The sequence below is a fragment of the Leptidea sinapis genome, chromosome 13, assembly GCF_905404315.1.
Source record: "Leptidea sinapis chromosome 13, ilLepSina1.1, whole genome shotgun sequence".
NCBI lineage: Eukaryota > Metazoa > Arthropoda > Insecta > Lepidoptera > Pieridae > Leptidea > Leptidea sinapis.
Genome location: NC_066277.1, coordinates 12,525,478 through 12,552,732, shown reverse-complemented (window position 1 = coordinate 12,552,732; position 27,255 = coordinate 12,525,478). Strand labels below are relative to the sequence as shown.

Sequence of the window (27,255 nt, the reverse complement as noted above, 5' to 3'; positions counted from 1 at the left end):
GATAAATTTACGAATAACTCAATATCGCTCCAACCGATTTCGACGATTATTTTTTAAAATTTGGAAAGGATATACTTCAAAGATAGTTTGGTGAGAGTTTGATTTGGTTCTGATTACGGAATCCATGACAAAGTAACGGAACACTGTCTGTAATCAAATTGCAAAGTACTTACGTTCATAGTTGCATTGAAAAATTTTGTATATTTACACATATTTAGACAAATTGTTAGTTAGTGTACTTCAAAATCACTAAAAATTATAAATTAAAAAAAAATTAACAAAAAAAAAATGCCTTCAAAAACAATAGTGTGCACAATAATGTGCACTAAAAAGTATTAAAATAATTGCGTATTTTTATACAATCTAATTAATTAATGTATTCTAGTTACGATTATTGTATTTTTTGGAGTCGGTGTCATCCAAGATAGGTTTGTTACTACATACATAGTTATAGGTGAGATGTGCTTGAGTCGTGAGGAGGCGAGAGGCGAGAGCGGGTTGCGGCGGAAGGACACCGATTCCAAAAATTACAATGATCGTAATAGAAGAATAGTAGTAGAATAAGATTAATTAATTAGATTGTATAAAAATACGCAATTATTTTTATACTTTTTAGTGCACATTAAATCTATTGTTTTGGAATAGTTTTTGAAGGCGGTTGCTTTTTTTGTATTTTTTTTTAATAACCATTTTTTGGCGATTGCGGTTAATGTTGGTTATTTTGGTCCATTTAATGTGAACATGTCACAACAGAATTTTGAGTTCAATCAATAATCCAAAGCGCACTACACTGCTATGGGCGTAATACTTACCATCAGCGAACTTTTTAATAGTTTCGTCAATTTATCTCATTAACAATAGGACAAAAGTAAAATTACACGTTAAAATGTTGTTAATATTATGTTGCACACCACAAAATAATCAAATATAACATAAATCAATTGTATCTTGTCACTTAAAAGCGATTTCTTCCAGGCAACATGTGCTGGCTAAACTCGTAAATTATTGTTTCAGTTAGTCTACCATTCATTAATCACGGAGTCGAGGCCAACACCCTGACAATATCCTCTCACTCAGGACACTTCACCTCTTACTATGACGTTCCACTCAGCACCACGCTTTTGGTCCTCGGAGCCGCCATCAGCGCCCCAATACACTCCTGGAGTCTCGACCGGCTCGGAAGAAAGTTTGGTATTTATACCATTATTATGTTGCAAGGGGTTTGTATATATTCATTAGCTTATTCAATTCTTGAAATTAATCGATCTATGATATATAAGTTTCATAAATGGGCGATCCCCACTTTATCAAATATATTATTTATGACGATAGAGCTTCTAGAAAACTTTTCCTGTTTCTCATTGAAACGAGTGCGAAAATAAGTATTTGTATCTTAAATTTCTACAACTTATAAAAAAAACAACAAAACCCAGGCATCATCTCTATCACTTTATTTAACCCTAATCAGATTTGTATGTATATATTTATATGAGGCTTGGCAAAGTACAAAAATAACGTCTTACATTAGCTTAAATTGTCTGGTCATCTATCTAGCTATCATCAATCTAATTAGCTGCAGATTGCTCTTGAGATTTCTTAAGAAATAAATTCTCATCTGTTTACAGTTTAAATGGGAATATTACCCGCGATATTATTGTACTATTTTTGGTTCCGTTCTCGGGCTTTAAAACTTTGACATCGTTTTGTGCTTCCGATAATAAAATCTATCAATATTACGACATATGTAATAGCAACAGGTGCTTATGACAAAATATTTTCCAAATAACCGATATAACTGCAAATCTACTGCTGGAGGCAACTTTATTCAATAAATCTTTGTATCTCTTTTCATCCGCCTTAAATAGTTCTGTATATGATAATATGCGATTTAGTATTTGATCAAATAAAATCGAACCGTATTAATCTGTACTCACATGTAAAATAACAGAAATAAGATTGTTTCCTTTATGAATTCTGACAAAGCATATTGTATTCTTGACATCATGAACTATGTAAATAGTAAACTCACTGCTTGTATAAGCTGTGAATCACTTTTATCTGCTGAGACGATAAGTGAGACATTTTGCTTATTGTTAAATTATCTTGTATTATTTTCAAAACATGTTCTTATTTATTGCCATTTCTTTAGTATAGTTACTGAGTATTATATGATAGAATCTATACTAATAATGAATTTCTTTCATTCTGGTATACTGCAGAAACAGAAACAGATCGGAATAATACTTATACCATAAATGCAGCGTGTTTCTGAGAGGGCTTAAGTATATGATATGCTGATGGCTAAGGCTTTTGATCGGGTTCAACATTCAAGGCTGGTCAGGAAGCTATGTCGCTATGGCATAAAAGGAACTGCACTCGATCTTCTGATTTTATATCTAAACAATAGAATTGAGATGGTCGACGTGAAAGACAGGAGGTCTCCTGGAACTCCTCTCAGTATGGGGATACCACAAGGCTCTATTCAGGGACCGCTCCTCTTCTCCTCCGAAAAAAACATATGATAGTATTGTTTGCGGACTACACTTCACTGATATTTAAATTGAAAAGAAACCAATTAATATATTACCAAGTAAATCATATTCTACCTGACTGGTTTAGCGCTAAGAATGTCAAAATATGCAAGTGTTTTGTTGAACGGAGAGCAGAGAGAATCTGCTATACTTCTTGACATTACTCTATCCACGGGGTCACGTCAATTCCAAATTACAGCGTGGCCCCCATATTGAAGGATTAGCGATCAGACTTTGTTTTGCAGCATACGTGGTTATAAATATTAGCAATTAATTAATATAGATAATGTTAATGTGGTAAAGGTTCCTACAACATAAATTACTTTCTTAATAATACCACAGATTCCGAACGGAGCGACCGCCCTCAGGCTTTAAAATAATTAGTTTAATTGTACGATATTACTTTGTAACAATATTTTTTTTTAATAAAAAAAGAAGCCTGCTGAGTTTTTTGCACCCGTTCTTCTCAGGTCTGAGATATACTTTGTGGAATGTGTGGTAGTTTTTGACTTTCAATAAGTGATATCACATCCTATTTTGAATAAAAATATCTGAATTTAAATTTGATGATAACTTATCCGGAATCTATATTTTAAACTTAGGAATACCTATGCGCAATACAAATATAATCATTCAGTCAATGCATCACTTATGTCAATTCATACAATGAGCGCGCCCGGGGTACTTGATAAATATGGACAGACGACGTTTGCCGGGTCAGTACATGTTTCTAAGATATTAATTGATACCATCTTCCTATAATATAACGGTATGTATTGAACACTCTTTAATAAAGTTTTAATATGAATAAAAATACCATTTTAGTTAAATATTAAAAGGCATAAAAGGCATATATTTTCTCAAAATTGATTCATTTAGAATTCTTTTTGATGACATTTCTAATAACTACTAGATACTACTACCGCTTTGGAAACAAATGGCGCTCTGAGAGAGAAGAAGCGGCGCAAGAAACTCTTGAAAGAAATATCGCAGTATGTATCTCATTCGTAGAGCGCTTTATCACAATGGGCATATAATTTTTTTATGGGCGTTCAGCTGATGGTTTTTGATACGCCCTGCCAATAACAATGCAGTGCTGCTCAGGATTTTTGAGAAACTCAAAAATTCTAAGCACTGTTAAGTCTCACCAAGTGTCACTTACCTAGTAATTTCACTAGCTACGGCCCACTTCAGACCGAATCGCATTAATGCTTACACCTTAGGGCTTCACGGCCGAAGAAGGTGCCATTGAGGGACCCATAATCTAACCAGTATCCTATGCAAAGGAGCCTCCCACTGGTATTTTTTTTTATTTGTGAAGACACGTGAACCACTGCAATGCTTAGTGAACTAACAAGCCTTTAACAAAATCCCGAAGAAATATTACATAAAAAAATTGTTTTTGACATAAAAATGAAATATAACACTAATGAACAGAAACTTATATATTTTATATTTTACTGGCTGACCCAACAGACGTTATTCTGTAGATAGTAAAAAAATACTGTTTTATAGGAATTTGCAAAAAATATTTCAAAACATCAAGAATTATTTCGTAAAAAATGCTCCTTGTTGCTATAATGAAATTGTTTCACAGTGGAACTGTTAAGCCGTGCGTCACTTAATTCTCTCATAGAAAATATGTCCATACAAAACAAATATTGAAAATAAAAATAAATATGGGTCCCAAATCGAAATAAAAACTATCCTATCTCTCAAGTTGGACTAAACTGCACTCCATGAAGTAATCCCCATTAAAATCCGTTCATTAGTTTAGGACTTCACTGGGAACAAACATCAGGACACTGGAGTTATATATAATACTAGCTGACCTTGCAAACGTAGTTTTGCCATACAAAATATTTTTAGAGTTGGACCGTTTCTTGGACATTGCAACATTACTTAATGTTTCTAAAATAAACGTAGCCTTAGTTACTTCTTATTACATAAGCTACCTGCCACGAGCCATTTCAAAGATAAACCGGAACAGACAGACAGACCAAAATTGAAAAAAAATTTATTTTGGTGTACGTACCGTATACACACATCAACAGAATCTAGGGATATCTTAGTTCTAAATTATTTACGACTTTATATTTTTTATAAGTCTCCAAAAAGTTTATATACACATTGAAACCTTTTTTATTCTATTTTTAAAATTTAAAAATAAAAAACCATGAAGAAAAAACACGGCGGCAAAACTGTTTGTAGTTCGTTACGTTATAGAAAATTAAACCTGTTTTAATAATTTAATTGATAAAAAGGGATTTTATTGTTTTTATTTTTGAATGTAACGTACCGTGGGAGTTTTTAGAGTCATGTCACGACGCCATTTGAGTCGAGATGAAATGTTACGAGCAGTGGGCATGTTAGAAAATGGTGCTATTCAACGCATTGTGGCTGAGGCTCTACACACCAGCCAAAACTTGATATCAAGGTTGTGGTCACGTTATCGCAGTACTGGGGATGTGGCTGATTTTCACACGGATAGATATCGTGCTACTACGCAGAGACAGGATCGCTTTCTTCAAATGACTGCCAGAAGACAACCCAATATCACAGCGATGCAACTAGTACAAAGGCTCCAGGCGGACCACCTGCTGCTGGTGAGCGACCAAACTGTGCGTAGGAGGTTGCATGAAGTGGGTCTTCGTGCTCCTAGACAGCTACGTCTTTTTAGCTTCCAGCATTGCGACGTGCCAATCGCGGTCGGCGGCTTTCGTGGGCTCTGGAGCACTTACCATGGAGTGACGAACAATAGTCTTTGGTGCTGTTCGATGCATGTAGCAATCTCAATGAGGGACGTCCTTTAACAGCGACTACTGAAGATAACATCAGTACTGTGCGACGCATGATAGAGGAAGATAAGAGAGACCTATCAGCAGATACGGGCAGGCCTAGGCATTGGTATGAGTCAAGTTCAAAAAATATAACACGAGCATAAAACATTATTGTAGGTGTCAGGAAGCTTTGTACCAGATGGATTCCCCATACTTTAACCGACGACCAGAAACACCTTCGCATGGACTAGTATCGCCAAATGTTAGATAAGTTCAACGGCGGTGACTCAAATGCTGTATTTGACATCGTCACAGGTCATGAAAGCTGGATATATTGCTACGAACCCGAAACCAAAAGACAACCAGCTCAGTGGATGTTTTCGAGGAACAGCCAACTCAGGTAAAGAAGTGAAGAAGTCAAGGAAAAAAGGTGATTGCCTCATTCTTTGGTTGGAAAGGTCATTTCGCGACTGTTGTGCTAGAAGATGGAAGGACAGTTACTGCAGACTGGTATGTCAATCGCTGTTTGCCTGTTGTCTTGGAAAAAATTCGACAGCAGCGCCCTCGATGCAGGATCCTCTTTCACCACGACAATGCTTCACTTCACTCCGCAAAACTAACTGTTGAATATTTGACTAGGGCAGGTGTCGAGATAGTGAGTCATCCGCCATACAGTCCTTTCCTGGGGCCCTGCGACTTTTATTTATTCCCAAGAACTTAAGATGAAATTGGAGGTATTCGCTTTACGATCCCTGAAGATGCGGTGAAAGCGTACGAAAATGCAATAGAAGAAGTTCCATCAAATGCGACGATGTGTAGAGAGGAACGGAGATTACTTCGAAAAACAATAAAAGTATTGGCAAATTTCTACATTAAGCCGTTTACCATTTTCTAAACGTTTTCAGTGTTACCTAGGTATAGGTCCTCCACCATAACTCTAGATTCCAAATTACAATGGGCCTCCATATTGAAGGATTGGCGAACAGAGTTAGTTTTGCAGCATACGCGGTTAAAAAGATTAGACAATTAACTGACATAGATACGGCGTGACTAGTATACTTTAGTTATTTGCATAGTATTATGTCCTATGGTATATTGCTATGGGGCAATGCTGCCTATACAATATTTGTGCTGCAGAAGAGGGCTATTCGCGCTATTTATAACCTAGGTCCTAAAGAATCGAGAGTTGAGAGCAAAATTCTAAGAAATTAACATCTTGACTGTTGCTTCTCAATATATTCTTAATAATGTAATGTATGTTTATAGGCACATAAGTAAATTTGCTAGAAACTTTCATGACCATAATGTTTACACCAGGAATAGACATAAACTTATAATTCCTACTACTCGCCTAAGTCGAGTTAGTAAGTCTTTTGTAGGGCGATGCATATGCTTTTACAACAAAATCCCAGAAGATGTTCAAAACAAAGATACTACGTCATTCAAAAGAATTGTTAAAAAACGTTTGTGTGGTAAAGGTTACTATAACATAAATGACTTTCTTATTGATACCACATATTGGAAATGGAGTGACCACCCTCAAGCTATTAGATAATAATTAATTAATAATAATAGTTTAATTGTACAATATTACTTTGTAAACATATTTTTTCGATGAAAACAAAAAGCCCGCTGAGTTTGTTGCGCCCATTCTTCTCAGGTCTGAGGCATTCAATTTGGAATGGGTGGTAGTTTTTGACTTTCAATAAGTGATGTCACATCCTATTTTGAATAAAAATATTTGAATTTCAATTTGAATATAACGTATCACTATATACAGGTTGTTCCAAAGTTATGGGACATGAAGGGAAAGTACCTTAAATATCGAAGATAGGCTATTTTACTGAAAGAAGACTTTATGTTATTTTTAAAAGTTAGTAAATCTGCATTCAAAGATTTTCTAAAAATTACTTGCCTCGTCTGGGAATCGAACCAACTTAAATGTAAAAAAAAAACACCCCTACTCTTTATGATGCCAATCGAAAGAATGACCAAAAACTAATAACTCTTCATAAGTAACATAGTATTTTAAAAGAAAGTAGTCAATTAAGTGGGTATTTTCTTGTAAATTAATTAATTAAATGCTCAAAATGTGATCCTTCTTGTCTTACGCAAATCGCCAATCTTTTAATGAGTCCTCTGCCTGTTGATTTTCTTATCATTTTATGGTGAATACTCGATATGATATGGCACAATTCTGTTTGTAACTCGCCCACGTTCTCGTATCGTTTTTAGGATAGCATATCTATCACGTATCCTCAAAAGAAGAAATCTAATGGTGTAAAGTCCGTGGATCTGGCCGGCCATCTAATCGGTCCATTCGTACCAATTCAAGTAGGAAAACATTTATTTTACGTTGTTCCTTTCTTTTAAAATACTATGTTACTTAAGAAGAGTTATTAGTTTTTGGCCATTCTTTCGATTGGAATTATAAAAGTAGGGGTGTTTTTTTTTACATTTCATTCGATTCGATGCCCAGACTAGGCAAGTAATTCTTAGTAAATCTTTGAATGCAGAAGTACTAACTTTTAAAAATAACATTAAGTCTTCTTTCAGTAATATTTTTAGGCTATTGCCTATCTTCGATATTTAAGGTACTTTCCCTTAATGTCCCATAACTTTGGGACAACCTGTATATAACGAATGATAGTTGTACTTACTTACAATGTTAGAAGGTTTTACAGACTACTTATATTTAGTAACCAAGATTAAATCTAGATTTTATATATTATATCTTTGAAGTTTTTTTTCTGAAAGGAGATATACATTTCTCTTTTTAAGTATGCATGTGGGTCGAAACTAGAACGTAACAATATGAATCACTATTGCATTAAGCCCGTATACGACTTGGACACAGTTTTAGTAAGGAGTTCCTTTGACTTTCTTCCGACTTCATCAGATCAGCTGGATTTTTTTATCATTAGATCCCTAAAAATTTGCTATTGATTTGATAAAAAGTTCCATTTGCATTTGTAGTCTTCTCCATGATTTTCGCTATACCAAATGATATTAGCCGTGTAAAGAAACTAAAAACACTGCATGTACAATTTTAAGAATTCCGCCAATCACTCATGGATTCAAAACAAAGTGACACTTCCGATTTAAAAAAATCACTCATTTTCTTCAAGGTATAAACTAAGACGATTTATACGTCTAGATAGACTTTGACAGCTGCGAAAATGTCAAAAAAAACATTTTTAGAACTTAACCTCTATTTAGAGCAATCCACGCACACTAACACAAAGTGTCGTACAAATCGCGAGTGTCAGACGTAGTTTGTCATACACACTAAACTAATATTCCTGGCCGGTTTTTATCGGTTATCTAATAGCAAGAGACTCTATCTAGACGCATAAATTATCTAAGGATATAATATAATATTGACACACTTTTCACACAAATTATCTTGCCCCAAGTTAAGCATAGCCTGTGTTATGGGTTACAAGACAATGATATATTTAATACAATATACTTACTTAAACATACATGAATTCATATTAACATACATTTAACATACATAAATACATTTAAACATCCATGACTCGGAAACAAACATCCATATTCATTATATAAATGCTTGCACCTACCGGGATTCGAACCCGGGACCTCTAGCTTAGTAGGTAGGATCGCTAACCACTCGGCTATACAGGTCGTCATATATAATATATCAATAACTCTTGATAAAGTAAGATGGGTAGTCTTTACTTAGTTACTAATTACTAATGATCCTTAAATATTGTTGAATTCTATAAAAGTTAAAGCTTAGTTAGTTAGTTAAGCAAAGCAATAATTTTTCAGATTTGCTGTATTCCTCTACTCTTGACACCAAACGAAGTCGCTTTCATCATCCTTCACTTCCTAGCCGGAATTACACAAGCTGGATTATTCATCATCATACCAGTATATGTGAAGGAAATATCACCAAAGCAATCGCGGGGTTCAATGGTATCACTGATGATGATGTTGATACCACTCGGTTACTTGTCGAGGCTGGTGTTGAATAAAGAAGAGATGATGTACACAATGACAGCGCTGGTATTGATGGAGTTAGTATCAGTATTTCTGGTGATTGAATCACCGAGTTATTTGGTAAAGGCTGGTAAGCTAGAGGTGAGATGTCTATATTTTATTTGTATTGCAGTGCAAAGCCCTAGCCTATGTTATGTTAATACATCATCTAGATCTCTAAATTTAATTGCTCAGAGTAATGTTTGGTCTCCACTGCTATCCAAGTAGATACCGCAGTCTCGAACAATGTATGACGTTGACGAGCACCATGTTCTGAGCGTAGTAAAACTTTGTAAAAATATTACTACAAGAACAATGACGTACGTCTGTATTGTACAAGAAATAAGAAAGACACTGGGATCATATATCATCAGTAAGTATTTTGTATTTTATTAATTTCAATTGAATTTCAATGAAAAGTAACACGAAGCGTATGTTACAAAATTTGAAAGTTAATAGTTGCCGTAATAAAAAAGCTATATTGTTCTTAGGTATTGCGGTATCTAGTTGGATCTAGCGGAGACCAATCCTTAACTTATGTTTAAAAGCTTTATTAAAAAATGACTCGACTTTTAATATTATTACGGAATAGTCGAATATTGGACTTCAACCATTTCTTAAATATGTATTTTTTTAATTAATTGATAGTAATGTAACTAATATAAAAATTCCAACGGAATCCATTTAGAGATACTTAAAGTCTTGTTATGACTTTTATTGACTTTGTTCAGAAGGAATTATTGCTATCTATACCTTCTTCGTTGACAATTTCCTTTAAAAGTTGGAAACACGCACTGTTCTTTGTATGCTTAAATTTGTAGATACTAATATATTATGTCTGCCAGTGAGAGGCCCCTTTGCACAGGATGTCGGCTAGATTATGGGTACCACAACGGTGCCTATTTCTGCCGTGAAGTAGTAATGTGTAAGCATTACTGTGTTTCGGTCTGAAAGGCGCCGTAGCTAGTGAAATTACTGGGCAAATGAGACTTAAAATCTTATGTCTCAAAGTGACGAGCGCAATTGCAGTGCCGATCAGAGTTTTTGGGTTTTTTTAGAATCCTGAGCGACCTGCATTGTAATGGGCAGGGTTTATCAATTACCATCAGCTGAACGTCCTACTCGTCTCGTCTCTTATTATCATAAAAAAAAATACAGTATGACAGAAGAGCTCCAATTCTGACTGAGATACCTTCACGAATGCCATAGTTATACAATTGCCTGTAGAATCAAGATGAAGGTCGTAGTGAAAGGCTCTACACAATCGGCAAAAGCAAAATATCGAAATGTTAAGCGGCCTTTCCAAATATACTATCTACAGATAGAGACAAATTATTACCTTCTACTGTCAGTAATTCGCTGTCAATAATCTGAAGATGTCTCAATATACCCGATAAGTAATTCTTATTGCCTTATATTGGGACGCGTGAATTGCAATTTCCATTCAAACTTCTATCGCTGGTAAGCTATACGTCGTCCCATTGACAGACAGCGTGTACTAATAAGGTGAATTATCGTCGATAAGTTTATTGGGACAGAAAAGTCAACGATAGTTACAATTTTTATCTCAAGTAAGAGTTAGACTGAATATTGGGAACGGCCGTTAGGCTACCCGGAACAGATATTTCTTCGTAAATAAAATATGAATGACATAAATTTGCATCACTTTATCATATAAATAAATATAATTACCGTATTATTTATTTAGGAATGTTTTTTAAAAATATGATGAAGGTATATTATTATTGTTAAATATACTTTGGCGATTTTTTTTTATGGAATAGGAGAACAAACGAGCGTACGGGTCACCTGTTGTTAAGTGATCACCGCCGCCCACATTCTCTTGCCACCAGAGGAATCACAGGAGCGTTTCCGGCCTTTAAGGAAGGTGTACGCGCTTTTTTTGAAGGTACCCATGTCGTATCGTCCCGGAAACACCACACAAGGAAGTTCATTCCACAGCTTTGTAGTATGTGGAAGAAAGCTCCTTGTAAACCGCACTGTGGAGGACCGCCACACATCCAGATGGTGAGGATGATATCCTAACTTGTGGCGTGTCGTGCGAAGGTGGAATTCGGCGGCAGGAATTAGGTAAAACAGCTCTTCGGAACACTCCCCGTGATAAATGCGGTAGAAGACACACAATGAAGCGACGTCTCTACGCAACGCCAAGTGATCCAGCCGTTCACAGAGTACTGGGTCCCCGACAATTCGCGCTGCTCTGCGTTGCACGCGGTCAAATGGATCGAGCTGATACTGGGGTGCGCCAGACCAGAGATGACAGCAAAACTCCATGTGTGGCCGGACCTGCGCTTTGTACAGCGCTAGAATGTGGGCCGGCTTGAAGTATTGCCGTGCTCTATTAATGACGCCCAGTTTCTTTGAAGCCAATTTGGCTTTGCCCTCCAGATGGCCACGGAATTGGCAATCGCTCGAGATTTCGAGACCCAGTATTCCGATACTAGGCGAAGCTTTTAGGGAAGTGTTGTCGAAAAGCGGTGATGCGACAAATGGGGTTTTTTAGTGGTAAACGCGCAAACTTGAGTCTTCTGGGGATTAAATTGGACAAGGTTCAATTTACCCCATTCCGCGACCTTCTCAAGAGAGGACTCGATAGAAGACACAAGTTTCTCCCGGCACTGGTCGACGATTTCCCGAGAGAGACGTGCATGGCCCGTGTATACGGCATCACCAGTGCTGTCATCTGCATAGCAATGAATGTTGGAGGTGTCCAACATATCATTGATATGCAGAAGAAACAGCGTAGTAGATAGCACACAGCCTTGGGGCACTCCAGCATTCACGGGCTTTGGGTTCGAGCAATGTCCGTCGATAACGACCTGTATGCTGCGCCCAGTGAGGAAGCTGGAGGTCCACTTGCACAAGCTCTCGGGAAGCCCAAATGATGGAAGTTTAGAGAGGAGCGCCTTGTGCCATACACGATCAAAGGCCTTCGCTATATCCAGGCTAACTGCCAGGCCTTCCCCCTTGCTTTCAATAGCCGCAGCCCATCTATGTGTTAGGTATACCAGAAGATCACCTGCCGACCGACCATGGTGAAACCCGTATTGTCGGTCCTTGATCAACCGGTGACCCTCTAGGTATACCAAGAGCTGACGGCTAATTATGCTCTTCATGATTTTGGAGAGCAGGGAGGTAATAGCAATAGGCCTGTAGTTTGCCGGATCCGAACTGTCTCCTTTTTTTTTGGATTGGATGGACAAGGGCTGACTTCCATGAGTCAGGGACTACGCCTTTGGAATAAGAGTGCCGGAATAAACGCGTTAGCACCGGCGTCAACTCAGGGGCACACGTTCTAAGCATGATTGGAGAAATGCCATCCGGCCCGCTCGACTTCCTGACGTCCAACGAAAACAGAGCTCGCCTAACAGTTTTCTGTCTGAACTATACTTCAGGCATGGAGCTCTGACACCGCGGGATGGTCGGCGGTGTTTTTCCGTTGTCGTCAAAAGTCGAGTTGGAGGCGAAAAGAGCGCACAGGAGATCGGCTTTCTCTTTTGCCGTATGGGCCAGGATGTCATTCCTCATCTGCAACGGCGGCATGGACGGCTGGCTGATGTTAGCAAGGGCAGCTTTCGACAACGACCAGAACTTGCGTGTTCCGGTCGGGTAACTGAAAAGCTGCTCGCCGATTTTGACAACGTGTTTTGACTTTGCACGGGCGATTTGCCGCTTAAAAAATCTGGAAGCACGGTTGTATTTCCTCTTAAGAACTATGCAGTTCGGATCCTTTGTGCCCCGCGCCGCAACCCAAGTTCGATATGCCTGTTTTTTGCAGTCAGATGCTGCTTTAACTGACGCATCGAACCAGGGCTGTGATCTGCCACCGATCGGTACTACAGAGCTTGGTATAAAAATATCCACGCCCTGTAGTATCACATCGGCTACTGCAACGGCGCAGGCACTAGGATCATCCGAAGGGAAACAAACCCTGCTCCAAGGGTAGGATGCAAAAAAGGAACGCATCCTATCCCAATCTGCTGACTTGTAGTGCCAAACGCGGCGGGTCGCTGGTGGTCTGCGACGTGGGCGTCGGATAGGCACTACACTCCTGACCAGGCAATGGTCGGACGTACCGAGAGGGGCGTCGACAATGACCTGGTAACCATCGGGATGTTTAGTCAGCAGAAGATCTAATAAGGACGGCATGTGGCTATCCACATCCGGGAGCCGCGTTGGCGACTCAACCAATTGGGACAGATCGTACGCCAATGCAAAATTATGCACAGATCGCCCTGCGTAGTCTGTGGTACGTGATCCAAGCCATTCGGCATTGTGCCCGTTGAAATCACCCAAGACTACGATTTCAGCGGAGGGGATCTGTGCAAGCACGTCGTCAATTGCCGCTTGAACGCAGCCTAGAGATGATCGGTTTCTGCGTTACCACTATGGGACCTGTAGACACACGCATAGATGCGGACGCGGTCCTCTAAATCTACGCGGAGCCAGAGAGTGGACAGGACCCTCAAAATTGCCGAGACGGCGACAGCAGATATCCTCCCTAACGTACACACATACCCCAGCATGAGGCAAAAATTATGCTCAATTTTGTACCCGGGGTACGTTAAATATGACGTATCGCTAGGTCGACTTATCTGCGTCTCCGTAAGGAAGGCCGGCTTCGCCGTCTCAAGGTGGTGGTTGACGGCGTTTAAGTTGGAGTGAATTCCCCTGATATTGCAACAGTCCACGTTGAGTGTGGAGCGGGGTGCCGTGGTGTTACTGCCTCGTTTGTTCGTGGTCATGCGCGGTCATGCGCGGTACTGTGCCCTGTGATTAAGATGAGATTAGAAATAATAATATTTTGAAGTACAATATCTAGCAATCTAGATCATTGCTTTATAAGCGGGTCCAAAGTCTGCTGTTATATGTGTAATCAACCTGTCAATAACTTGAGTTACGCGGAGGACATGGTCCTGCTGAGTCCCTTTATAAAGGGCTTACGGAAACTTATAAATATTTGTGAACAGTACGCCTCAACTCATGGTTTAAAGTATAAAGTAGATAAGACGGAAATTATGGTATTCAGGCACGACGGGTCGCAGATTTCAAACCCAGCTATTACTTTGGCGGGATCTCAGCTCAAAATTGTTTCTCAATTTAAAAACCTGGGGCACATCATAAGAAATAACTTGAAGGATGATGATGACATTGAAAGACAAAGGAGGTCCATTGCCGCCACAAGTAACATTCATCCCGCAGATTCGCTAGGTGTAGTGTACCTGTCAAAATAACCTTATTCGGCGCTTATTGCCAGTCGTTCTATACCAGTTACTTGTGGAAAAACTATACAAAACGAGCTTACCATACGCTACGTGTGCAGTACAATAACGCTTTTAGAGCAATGCTTAAACTACCGTGGCGCTTTAGCGCGTCGGGCATGTTTGCGGAGAATAGGGTTGACGATTTCTATGCCGTGTTAAGAAAAAGAGCCGCTTCCTTTATGGACCGCATTAGAAAATGCTGTAATATAATAATTAATTCTGTGTATGACTGTTGTAAATATGATATCTGTGACCTGTGACAATTTATTTATGTTATATATTTGACATAATATATATTTTTTTTAATAATGTAAGAACTGAAATTAAATTAAACATCATTGAATTGTATTAGACTATATCAATTTTTTTATTTTTATTTCTATAATTTAATTATTTTCTTTTTTAATTGTAATTATGACATAATATATTAACTTTTCTTTTTTATCTGTAATTTAATTAAAATCAAAGTAAAATGTAATTTAAGTTAAGATTGTTTGTAGATTTATGGGTAAAATGCCTGAAATAAATGATTTATTATTATTATTATAAACTGCTCTGACATAAAAATGGAGTCAATCTCAAGTGTGATTTTTTATGGTCCGCTGTCTCTCAACGGAATCAACTACAAAAGTTAGAGGACTAAAATTTTTACTGATTGTGTTTATTTTTTTTGCTGCTTTCAAATATGGTATAGTAGAAACTAAAATATTCTTTAATTAACGCCATGCAAACTATAAAATTATATTTAACAAAAAAAGTTAAAAAGTACGTAATGTTATATCATATACTACATGGGGCACACTAAAAGTTTTGCACTTCTAGCTAATCGGAAATATTTAAATTTCGAATGTTATATTTTTCGAAATTTTGCAACCATCTTAGTAATAAAAAAAATGGCGAGAAATCATTTGTCAATTGTTTTTTATCACACATCAAAGTTCTACGTACGCAATGAAAATGGAAGTCGAAAAGATTTTAGTGTGATGATTTGTTATGATTTTAAAAGTTCTCTCTTTCCGCAAGACTGTGCCGCACCGTGAGGCGATGGTTTGCTGAATTTGAGAGAGGTTGGGTTTCTTAACATGACGAATTTCGTAAAGGGCGTCCTTCAACTGCCGCCAATGAAAATAATGTGGCTACTGGTAAGCGGCTAATTGAAGAAAACCCGCCAATATCATATGAGATAATTTGAGGACTATTGGGGATTGGTATGAGCCAAATTCAGAAATTTTTACATGAAGAATTGAAAGTTTGGAAACTTTGTTGTCGTTGGATCCCTAATGAACTGACAGCGGAGCAGAAGCGGTCTCGCGTGAAATGGTGATCACAGATGCTAATAAAGTACGACCACAGACATTCTAATGTTGTCTATGACATTGTCACAGAAGACGAAACGTGGATTTATTTTGAACCCGAAAAAAGCAGCAATCATGTACACAAAAGTGAGGCAGGTGAGAAACGTTGGTAAAAAAATGATTGCATTTTTTTCTCAGCTACGGGTCCCATCGGCACGATTCCACTTGAAGATCAAAAAAGTGTTAATGCCGAATGGTATTCTACCATGTGTTTACCCAGGGTGTTAAAAAAAATTCGCGAACACGCAACGTTCTCCTACATCATGACAACGCTTCTTCACACACGGCCAACAAAACTAAGTCATTTTTAGCTTCCGAAAAATACAACTCATCACCCATCCTGCACATAGCCCCGACCGAGCACCCTGTGATTTCATTATTTTCCCCAAAATCAAAGATTTGATGAGAGGTTTCACTTTTACCAATTCCGAAGAGGCAGTGATAGCGTTCTATCAGCACGTAGAAAACATGCCTTCAGATCAGTGGTCCTCCTGTTTTAAAAAATGGTTCGATCGCATGAAAAAATGCTGAACATGTAAGGGAGAGTATTTTGAAGAGCAATAAACATAATATTTTGGTTATAACATGTTATTTTTTTAAGCAACGCAAAACTTTTCGTGTGACCTACGTATAATGAAACCATTGGAAGTTCGACTCTCACTTCAGCGGGTTTGTTTTACTTTTAACTGTAAAAGGTCAAGATAACAAATTTAAAATTTAAGCCTTGAGTGATTTTGATACTTTTGATCTCACGAGAACGCCAAAAAATAAATCAAAATTGATGAAGTTCGAAAATAAAAACTCAATTATGTCCCTGTACAAATAAAGTCATGTTTGTTGTAGAAAGCTAAAATAAACATTGCGAAATTGAAGTGTCTCACTGAAGAAGACAGCAGTGTGTTGAATGAACTGAACAGACTGAGAGATGAAAGTGAACGAGCTAAATCAAATGGAAATTTAACGATCTTGAGAATATGTAAGTCTGTGACAACGTTTGCTTATATCTTTACGTTTAATAAAATCGCAAGCGTCTCTATACCTAAATTAAGCTTAAAAACAAAACAAATTGAATTATAAACTGCATTAACTTTATTATATTTTACATTCACCTCATTTCTAACTACATTTAAATACCAAAAAGAGGTCGGGAGATACAGTGATTTCAGTTAAGTGGAAAACAGGAGATTTACTGCGTTATAAGCTTTGCAAATTATCCTGCCTTTAATAATGACCTCCCAGTGGAATAGGAATAAGTGAATTCTACCAGTGGCTTTGCACAGGATGCCAGCTAGATTATGGGTACCACAACGGCGCCTATTTCTGCCGTGAAGCAGTAATGTGTAAACATTATTGTGTTTTGGTCTAAAGGGCGCCGTATCTAGTGAAATTACTGGACAAATGAGGCTTAACATCTTATGTCTCAAGGTGAAGAGTTCAGAGTTTTTTGGTTTAACAAGAATCCATAGCGGTAATGGGCAGGGCGTATCAATTACCACCAGCTGAACTTCCTGCTTGTCTCGTCCTTTATTGTCATAAAAAAATGACACATTACGTATTGATAATATAAATGTATCAATGTAAAATTCCAATTGTTCTCATAGAATGAGGGACGAGGGGCGATAAACTAAAAATTAATCAAAATTAATCAAATAAAATCAACAAAAAATATCACATGTTTTCCTTGATAATTTTTTGAATGTGTGTTTTTTTTTCTCATACTTAGGTATTTACATTTAGATGTTGTGATTAACTTTGAAAACTAATTAACCAGCTTTATTGATAACTTTTAGCTAACGGTTGGTTATAAGGATTGTTCCAAAAGTAGCAAAATCCAAGAATAAATTGATTCAAACTTTTTCTGTAATAATTACCTTGTTTTCAGTGAAAAATAAAATATGGCTCGACTCAATGAAAATAGGTTTCGTCCTGTACTCTGTTACCATACTTTGTGGCTCAGTCATATTCTTGGACCAGAACAAGACACTCATCCAACTTAAAACACAGACTGATCCAAAAAATATTCTGATACCACTTTCAATGTTTACTGGTGGTACCACCACTGTGGTACTTATCAAATTTTTTGAGAGAAAAGTAAGTATTCTACTATAAGCTTATTTAAATATATATTTTTTTATGAATCTTAGGTTAATAAATTTTATTAATAACCTAAATGAATATCTATTAATATAAAGTTGCCGTAATAAGAAAGCTAAAGAAAATTGCTCTTAGGTAGTACGGTATCTACTTGGAGCGTAGCGGAGACCATCTAAGCCTTTCATTTTAAATAAAATATTACACACAAACTTAAAGCAGTCATGCTAGATAAATCCTATCATAAAAATTATACGGTAAATTTTTATTTTATCTGAGAATTAACACCAAATTACTTAAAATATCAAAATTTGATTCTTTTGTTAAAATATAGCGATGAAAATAACCACAATCCTCTTATAAATATTGAAATATTTTTTTATGAACTATATTTGTGAACTAATTCAAAATAGTGATACTAACCCTAAGAAAGTTTGTAACTATAGGCACTAGGCTACACAACAATATAGGCGGCACGGAGACTTGTTTTCGGCGTTCATTATTAGCGTTAGAATTATGAACGATTCATCACTTGAACGGTTGGCTCAGTGGAAGAGCGCTTGCACGGAACGCAAGTGTTGGGTTCGAGTCTCGCATCGGTCATAAATTTTGGGTATGAATTTAATCCCAGAAGTGAGGGTTATCATCACCTTAAAATATTACAAATTCTTTATAATTATAAATAATAAAGAAAGTGCTCCGGGAGTTGGAAAATTCAATTTTTATTCCTTCTAAGATTTATTTCTTATATATTAATAGTATTTTTGGGTTATCAACGAAAAAACTAAATACTTTTTTTCATCTTAATATATTAATAACAATTACAATGTTTTATACATACTTTCGATACATGTTTCTACGAGTATACGTCATTCCAAAACGAATTTGCCATCGCTCATATTTTTAGGAGCTTTATCAATAATTAATACGTTGCGTTACGTTACGTAACTTTAAGTTACGTTATACGTTTAGGGTTAGGGCAAAATGGCAAAAAACGGAACCTTTTTAGATTCGTCGTGTCTGTCTGTCTGTGTGTCCGTATGTCACAGCCACTTTTTTCCGAAACTATAAGAACTATACTGTTAAAACTTGGTAAGTACATGTATTCTGTGAACCATATTAAGATTTTCACACAAAAAAAGAAAATAAAACAAATTTTAGGGGCTCCCCATACTTAGAACTGAAAATCAAGTTTTTTTTAAAATTATATTGATGTTTATAATATAATTTTTTCTAAACTTGCAAAGTGCTAAAATGTACGTCCCCCCTGTAACTTCTCAAATAAGATAATGATAAAAATTAAAAAATATATGAAGTACATTACCAAGCAAAGCAAGGCGAGTACAACTCGCACTTGGCTGCTTTTTTGAAGTTGTTGATTAGCCTTAATGTACTCTGAACAAACAAGGTCATTCAATTCTCCGTATCAAAATGTTTTAGGTACATAATTAATCCATATTAACTATCCCAATACAGTATCTGCTAACTTTCGGCTACGCACTAATGGTTCTCTCGATGGGAGTGTTGGCTGTATTCACGCAAGCTGATCTAACCGTGACGTCAACAAGATGGCTGCCGGTGACGTCATTGGGCATATTGGTCTTCGCCTACGGAATGGTGTGGGCTCTACCGATAGTAATTATGGTTGAAATGCTAAACTTTGAGGTAAATTTTAGATACGATTTCCTTGTTTTAATATTAAAAACAGAAGGCATCTATTTCTGCCGTGAAGCAGTAACTCGTAAGCATTACTGTATTTCAGTCTGAAAGGCGCCGTAGCTAGTGAATTTATGGGCAAATGAGACTTAACATCTTATGTCTCAAGGTGACGAGCGGAGTTGTATTACCGGTCTCAGAGCTCAGAATTTTTTGGATATTTCAAGAAACCTGAGCGGCACTACATTGTAATGGGCAGGGCGTAATTACCATCAGCTAAACGTCCTGCTCGTCTCGTCCCTTATTTTCATACAAAAAAAAGTCGGTTAACAATTGTACTAAATTTAAAAATAAAATAATTGAAATTTTCAAGCAAACAAAATATAGATTTATACAAAACAATTTTTTTTATAATTCTTATGTGGGCGTTTATTCACCTACGAGTTCTGAAGGCTACGGCGTAGAAGAAGTAGGTCTCTATGCCTACGTTAACTCAGGGCTAGTAGATTACTTACAGGTTGTTCCGACATGATGTTATGGAAAGTGGATTTATTTGGATGTATTAATAATGTAGTTTTATTTTTAATTTATTTTTTATGGATAAGGCTAAGTAGTTTTATACGTATGTTCACATGTCGCGATTATATTGCGCTGTTTATACTAACTAGCTGACCCAGCAGACATAATTCTGTTTATAATACAAAAAGCTCGTTTTATGAAAACCCATCGTGAATTTTTTTTATAGATTAATAATTTTCGTTATTTATTTAATTTAATTTATAATTTTAAGATTTATACTGTAAATTGAAGGTATGTGTTTTTATTGCTAATAAAGTGTTTCTATTCTATTCTATTCGCCGATGTCATACTGCAGGGCATGGATATTTTTATACCAAGCTCTGTAGTACCGATCGGTGGCAGATCACAACCCTGGTTCGATGCGTCAGTCAAAGCAGCATCTGAATGCAAAACACAGGCGTATCAAACTTGGGTTGCGGCGCTGGGCTTAAGGGAACTGCAAAATTCTAAAGAGGAAGAACCATCCCACGGTGTCAGAGCTCAATGCCTGAAGAACAGTTCAGACAAAAAATTTTTCGGCGAGCTCTGTTAGAACGTGTCCCCCTGAGTTGACGCCAAAACTAATGCGTTTATTCCGGCACTCTTATTCAAAAGGCGTAGTCCCTGACTCATTGAAGTCAACCCTTGTCCATCCGATCCAAAAAAAGGAGACAGTTCGGATCCGGCAAACTACAGGCCTATTGCTTTAACCTCCCTGCTCTCAAAAATCAATCTAGAGAATAATAACCGCCAGCTCTTGATATACCTAGAGGGTCACCAGTTGATCAACGACCGACAATACGGCTTTCGCCATGGTTGGTCAGCAGGTGATCTTCTGGTATACCTAACACATAGATGGGCGGCGGCTATTGAAAGCAAGGGGGAAGGCCTGGCAGTTAGCCTGGATATAGCGATGGCCTTTGATTAAGTATGGCACAAGGCGCTCCTCTTAAAAATTCCATCATTTGGGCTTCCCGAGGGCTTACGCAAGTGGACCTCCAGCTTCCTCACTGGGCGCAGCATACATGTCGATTGATATTACTCGAATGAATGATATGTTGGAGACCTTCACCATACATTGCTATGCAAGTCTCTCTCGGGAAATCGTCGACCTGTGCCGGGAGAAACTTGTGTCTTCTATCGAGTCCTTTCTTCAGAAGTTCGCGGAATGGGGTAAATTGAACCTTGTCCAATTTAACCCCCAGAAGACTCAAGTTTACGATTTATCACTAAAAACACCCCATTTGCCGTGTCACCGCTCTTCGACAACACTTCCCTTAAAGCCTCGCCTAGTATCAGAATACTGGATCTCGAAATCTTGAGCAATTGCAAATTCTGTGGCCATCTGGAGGGCAAAGCCTAATTGGCTTCGAAAAAGCTGGGCGTCATTAATAAAGCACGGCAATACTTCAAGCCGGCCCACATTGTAGCGCTCTACAAAGCGCAAGTCCCAGTATCAGCTCGATCCATTTGACCACGTGCAACGTAAAGCAGCTCGAATTGTCGGGGACCCAATGCTCTGTTGACAGAGTTCACAGGCTGGATCACATGGCATTGCGTAGAGATGTCGCCTCATTGTTTGTCTTCTACCGCATTTAGCACGGGGAGTATTCTGAAGAGCTATTTAACCTGCTCCCTGCCGCCGAATTCCACCTTCGCACGACACGCCACAAGTTAGGATATCATCCCCACCATCTGGATTGGTGGCGGTTCTCCACAAAGCGGTTTTCAAGGAGCTTTCTTCCACGTACTACAAAGCCGTGGAATGAGCTTCCTAGTGCAGGGTTTCCGGGACGATACGACATGAGTACCTTCAAAATAAGCGCGTACACCTTCTTTAAGGGCCGGCAAGGGTCCTGTGATTCCTCTGGTGTTGCAAGAGATTGCGGGCGGTGGTGATCACTCAACACCAGGTGATACAGGTGAAAAATCTATTCTAATATCTAAACCTATGAAAGACGTAAGAAATATACTAAAAGCCTATTTCTGAATGACAATATCTACTACATTAGACACTAAAAGGCGTTATTACATTGTCTTTTCTTTTATAATGGTGAATTTATACATCTTCATCTCTCGGAAATATATCATGTTTATTAAAAACCATTTTTTTTTAAATTTCAATTGTTAAGTACATCATTACAGTAAATTATTTTGTTCCCTGTTTATGTAATATTTTAATATTGTAGCTATACGGTCAAACTGTGCGTTATAAATTTTTCTCATAGAAAAGTTGTCATCAAATGAAATAAAAACTATTATATCTCTTAATTTGGACTAAACTGCAGTTGAAATTTTCATATTCCATTCAAATTTTAAAATCGGTTCCGTAATGTACGAGTACGAATGTATTACAAAACTCAAGGTTATGTTCCGATATGCACTGCGAGTACTGCACAGTTCTATCACTGTAGAAAAATTCGTTCCGTTATGGACTGGCAGTATACTGCCGCAATAACCTAGGGAAATATATGACGTCATAAATCGCCACCATATTCTACTGTGAGCACTTGCGTTTTCGAGGTAAGGTATTCGCAGTACTTTGATCACGTAATCAGTCAAAACCACTCGAGTGCCTAACGTTTTATAAACAATACTTCAGTTTTATCCCAAATATTTTTAATTTGACAGTACTCCAACAACAGTTGTCTCTAATGAACTAGAAAACTTTAATACACTCATTTGAATGATGCGTCAAAAAATGCGGCCGACAGTATACTGTTCCGTATACGGAATGCGTTCCGTTTTAAATAGTAACCAGTATAAACGCTATAAAGGAACGGCTTTACAGTATACTAAATTGACGTCAGGGCGCGTACACATAGAACATCCGTTTTACAGGATCCTTTTTAACTGATCCGTCGTTACTGGAGGTAATATTCACACAGCATTTACAGGACCGATTTTAACAGATCCGACGCTACTGGAGGTAATATTCACACAGCATTTACAGGACCGATTTTAACAGATCCGACGCTACTGGACTTTCGTTCTTCAGTGTATCGCCTACTTTCTACGAGAATGGACGTTGTCGTGTTGTATTGGTACTATCGTCGTCTGCGGCGGAGGAAGCCCCGGCGTTATTGGATACATCCACTATTAAGGCAAAGATTTTGTCGTGGTGCTGTTGTGCGTCAGCTGAAAGAAGACGAATCTAAATTTTTTACTTATTTCCGAATGACGACGTCTACTTTTGATGACCTTCTTAAACGATTAGAAAAGGATTTAAAAAAGAAAGACACAAACTGGAGGAAAAGCTTGTGCCCTGAAGTAAAACTAGCGATATTTTTAAGGTAAGAACTTTAATTTTTGTTATTATCAATTAAAATTTAAAATGACAAAAAGGTTTACAAAAATGAAGATTTATTTCAAAACATAGACAGATCTGGCAAGTCTGACTCCTGGCTGAATGTAGATTCTACTGATGGCGAACCTTCTACTGATGTAGAGTCAAGATGATGTGGCCTACTAAAATAACCTTGGGTGTGGTAGTGAGGAGTGCTAGAACTTTGTGAATATGGAGGCCACTCGTAGTTTGACTGACCATATCTTCTACTTTTAATATTTTGTAAAAGGTTTATCACTCCAGACTGAAATTCTAAAATTTGATCGCCATTAAGTGAAGCCAGTTGCGGCAAAATACCTTTGAAGAACGATAAATTGGGATCTTCAAACTCATTTTTACTTTTTTTTAACTGATCATTCACGTATTCAATCATTTTGGCGTCTACTTCATTCACATTTCTTTTGATTGCCTTGCGTTGCGGCGGGGCTAAATTTTGTCTTTCCTTTTGTCTGTCACTACCACTTTGTTCCATAATCTGATCAGGTTCATCTTCGTTGTCTTTATTACTTTCTACTGTTTCCGTGATGTTGTCATTAGCAGGGACGTTCTCGTGTGTATCACCTGGGGTGACAACTTTTTTCAAAAATAACATTTGATTGTGATATTTGTAAGGCTTGGTATTTGAGGCAGCAGCTCCAGATTTCTTCAATTTCTTTTTCTCACTCAATGTTCGTATCCAGGCATCTCTAGTCGAATTCCATTTTTTTATAACATATTTTCCTGAAGCAAGTAAATAATAATATAAGATGGTTGTCAATAGCTTAGTAAGTGAAAGGCGAATAAGAAAGTAGAATAGACTTGTCAGTAATTAATTACCATATTGGTCAGTGGATAAGTCAAATTGACAGTGCAAGAACTAATCGGTCAGTAAATAATGGGAAGCAAAAAAGTATTACTAATGTTTAAATCAATTTATTTTAATTAGGTAATTTTATAATTTAGTTCAGTTCAGTTTAATTTTATTTTATTTATGTACTATATATACAGGGTGTTAGGCACGTCGACGCACAAACGGATACCATGGCTCCAGGACATGATTCTGGACCCCCCCGTGTTGGAATTTTTCGTCGGTTTTTTCCTAATTTTTTCATTTTTTTTGGAGTTTTTTTTACTTTAGACTCTTCATAATCGTTATTCTTACCTAACCCAATGAGATTTTTAATAAAAAAGTAATTAATTCACTACTTTCACTAAAAGTAGCAATGTAAATAAAACTAGAAATGGTGTCTTCTCAGCTGTTTATAAAAGTTCAAATGAAAGGTCATCGTACCCCAGAACGATGACCTTTCATTTGAACTTTTACAAAAGTCGCGAGCCGTGCGCTTTATTCGTACCGCCTCTAGCTAAAATCTAAACAATACTTATTATTACTTCATTTTGCGCCACTATGAACATTTTGGATTGCGCGCGCTTTCTCAAAAGAAGCCGCTATTCTGCTTAGTCCATTATTGTTCTGTGGTCAAAGGTACGTTATCGCGCGTTGAAATCGCGGTGTTCACAATACATTGCGCGCTCGAAAATGACAATTTCTGTAACCGATCATTAGCGAGATGAATGACTTTCACAATTTGATTAGTGGCATTAAGTGTAGCCTTTTCGCGAAGTTTGCGTTATGACGTCAAAAACACCCTGTATAAGTATGAGTTTTGATTTACGACTTTGCTAAAAACTCTCATAAAAATTTCGACTTTCCATACAAAATTTGTTGGTCACTATAATATTTTATAGTTTTATAATAAAACAAGACTTATTCATCAAGCCATCTTTAATAGTCTGACCATAGAGAAGTACCTCTACGAAACATAGACATATACATAATCAGTAATAGACAAAATTAACTAAAACTAAACCCTTACAGTCACTAACGTTACTTTGTATGGGAAGTCAATATATGTGTAATAATATAGTAATTGATTAATTTATTTTTTTTAGGTATGCAGCGTCTGGGTGTACATTTCAAGAACTTCATTACGTCTTTCGTGTCGGTGTGTCAACTATAAGCAACATTATTAAGGAAGTTACACGATGCATATGGAACAACTTGAATGACGAGTTTATGCGACTTCCTACAACAGTGAGTGAATGGGAGCATATATCAAATGGATTCGACACAAAAGCAAATTTTCCCCACTGTTTAGGAGCAGTGGACGGTAAACACATCAGACTTCGAAAACCAGCAAAAAGTGGCTCAATGTACCTAAATTACAAAGACTTTTTTTCCATCATATTATTAGCGATCGTAGACTCTGACTATCGTTTTCTATATGTTAGTATTGGGTCGTATGGAAAAAAATGCGATTCATCAATATTCAAGGAGTCGACATTTTGGAAAATGATGCTAGATGGCAGTTTACAAATACCAGAACCTTGCCCATTAATAACAGGCTCAGAAACGAGAGTTCCCTACGTCATAATCGGCGATGAAGGTTTCGGTTTACACGAAAATTTAATGAGGCCATTTAGCGGGACGCATTTAGACGTAAATAAGCGAATATATAACTATCGTTTGACCAGAGCTAGACGATACGTTGAATGTGCATTTGGTATTCTTGCTAATAAGTGGAGAGTATTCCACCGGCCTCTAGACGTCAACAAAACAACAGCTATATGGATAGTTAAGGCATGTACCGTTCTACACAACTTTATAAGGGAAAAAGAGGGCTTAAAGGATGGCAACACATCCGAATCTGAAGCATTTCATTTCAATAGCCTACCTGATGATGAAACGCTACGAGGTGGTCGAACTGCAAATTCAGTTCGAACGGAATTCGAAAACTATTTCGTGTCCGAATCTGGGTCAGTTTCTTGGCAGAATGAAGCTATTTAAAATAAAAAACAATGTCTCCATTACAATATAAAATAAATACTTACCAAATTCTTGTCTTTCTTTTTGTTCCATAGCTTCAAAATCCTCCTTTAGAATACCGCATATTTCGCGCCAAGCTGCGGTTTTTGCAATTTTATCTTTATAAATCTCCAGTGTTTTGTCCCAAAGAACTGGTCTACTTTCAACACAATTTATCAAAACTTCTTGCTCAACATATTTTTCAAACGCCTTGCTTGCCATGATTATGATAGCACTGGACACGTGCACTACTCTAGGAATGAAACCGGCAAATGGCGGCTGTGTGTAGCACATCGCACCCCGCGCACCCCCGTGCAAAGCCTCGTGCGGTTTCAATCCGATAAAACGGATTAGTATAGTATTACTGGATCCGGAATACTGTGTGAACTGGCTCATACAACTACATACGCTAATAACATATACGTTTAAACGGACCTGTAAAACGGATTGCTGCTTATTTTGTCGGATCAGTATTTTTTACTGGATCCGGAATACTCTATTCTGTATGAACTCGCTCATACAACTACATACGCTAATAACATATACGTTTAAACGGACCTGTAAAACGGATGTTCTATGTGTACGCGCCGTCACCCTGTACAGTGGTCGCAGTGCATATCGGAACATATCCTAAAAGAATTGTTAAACATGTGTGTGGTAAAGGTTACTATAACATAAATGACTTTCTTAATACCACAGATAACAAATGGAGTGACCGCTCTCAGGTTAATAAATTTTATTCTACGATATTGTTTTGTAACGATATTTTATCCATTAATACGAATAATATGCCCAGAATT

At 37.3% G+C, this 27,255-nt stretch overlaps 2 protein-coding genes across 4 annotated transcripts in view; both read left to right on the top strand.

Annotated features, from left to right (window-relative positions):
• Nucleotides 1-27,255, top strand: part of LOC126967649 (putative metabolite transport protein YwtG) — a 74,814-nt gene that overhangs the window by 12,131 nt on the left and 35,428 nt on the right. For 2 of the 3 annotated variants that reach the window (XM_050812220.1, XM_050812221.1), the window contains exons 3-7: nucleotides 1,015-1,220; nucleotides 9,110-9,421; nucleotides 16,803-16,935; nucleotides 17,842-18,050; nucleotides 19,527-19,715. In XM_050812220.1, coding sequence (XP_050668177.1) covers nucleotides 1,015-1,220; nucleotides 9,110-9,421; nucleotides 16,803-16,935; nucleotides 17,842-18,050; nucleotides 19,527-19,715 — 1,049 coding nt within the window. The remainder of the gene's footprint in view (nucleotides 1-1,014; nucleotides 1,221-9,109; nucleotides 9,422-16,802; nucleotides 16,936-17,841; nucleotides 18,051-19,526; nucleotides 19,716-27,255) is intronic. The other variant, XM_050812222.1, reaches the window with a different exon arrangement.
• LOC126967657 (uncharacterized) lies at nucleotides 23,058-26,487 on the top strand. Its single transcript, XM_050812237.1, has 2 exons — nucleotides 23,058-23,557; nucleotides 25,543-26,487. Exons 1-2 carry the CDS (start codon nucleotides 23,286-23,288, stop codon nucleotides 26,435-26,437), a joined length of 1,167 nt encoding a protein of 388 aa, XP_050668194.1. The 5' UTR covers nucleotides 23,058-23,285; the 3' UTR covers nucleotides 26,438-26,487.

What these genes read in the sequence shown, in the direction of transcription:
- LOC126967657 (XM_050812237.1), top strand. Translation starts at nt 23,286, where the DNA reads ATGGACGTTGTCGTGTTGTATTGGTACTATCGTCGTCTGCGGCGGAGG. An exon ending in AAACTAGCGATATTTTTAAG is followed by an intron (nt 23,558 to 25,542) that starts GTAAGAACTTTA and finishes TATTTTTTTTAG; the next exon opens with GTATGCAGCGTCTGGGTGTA.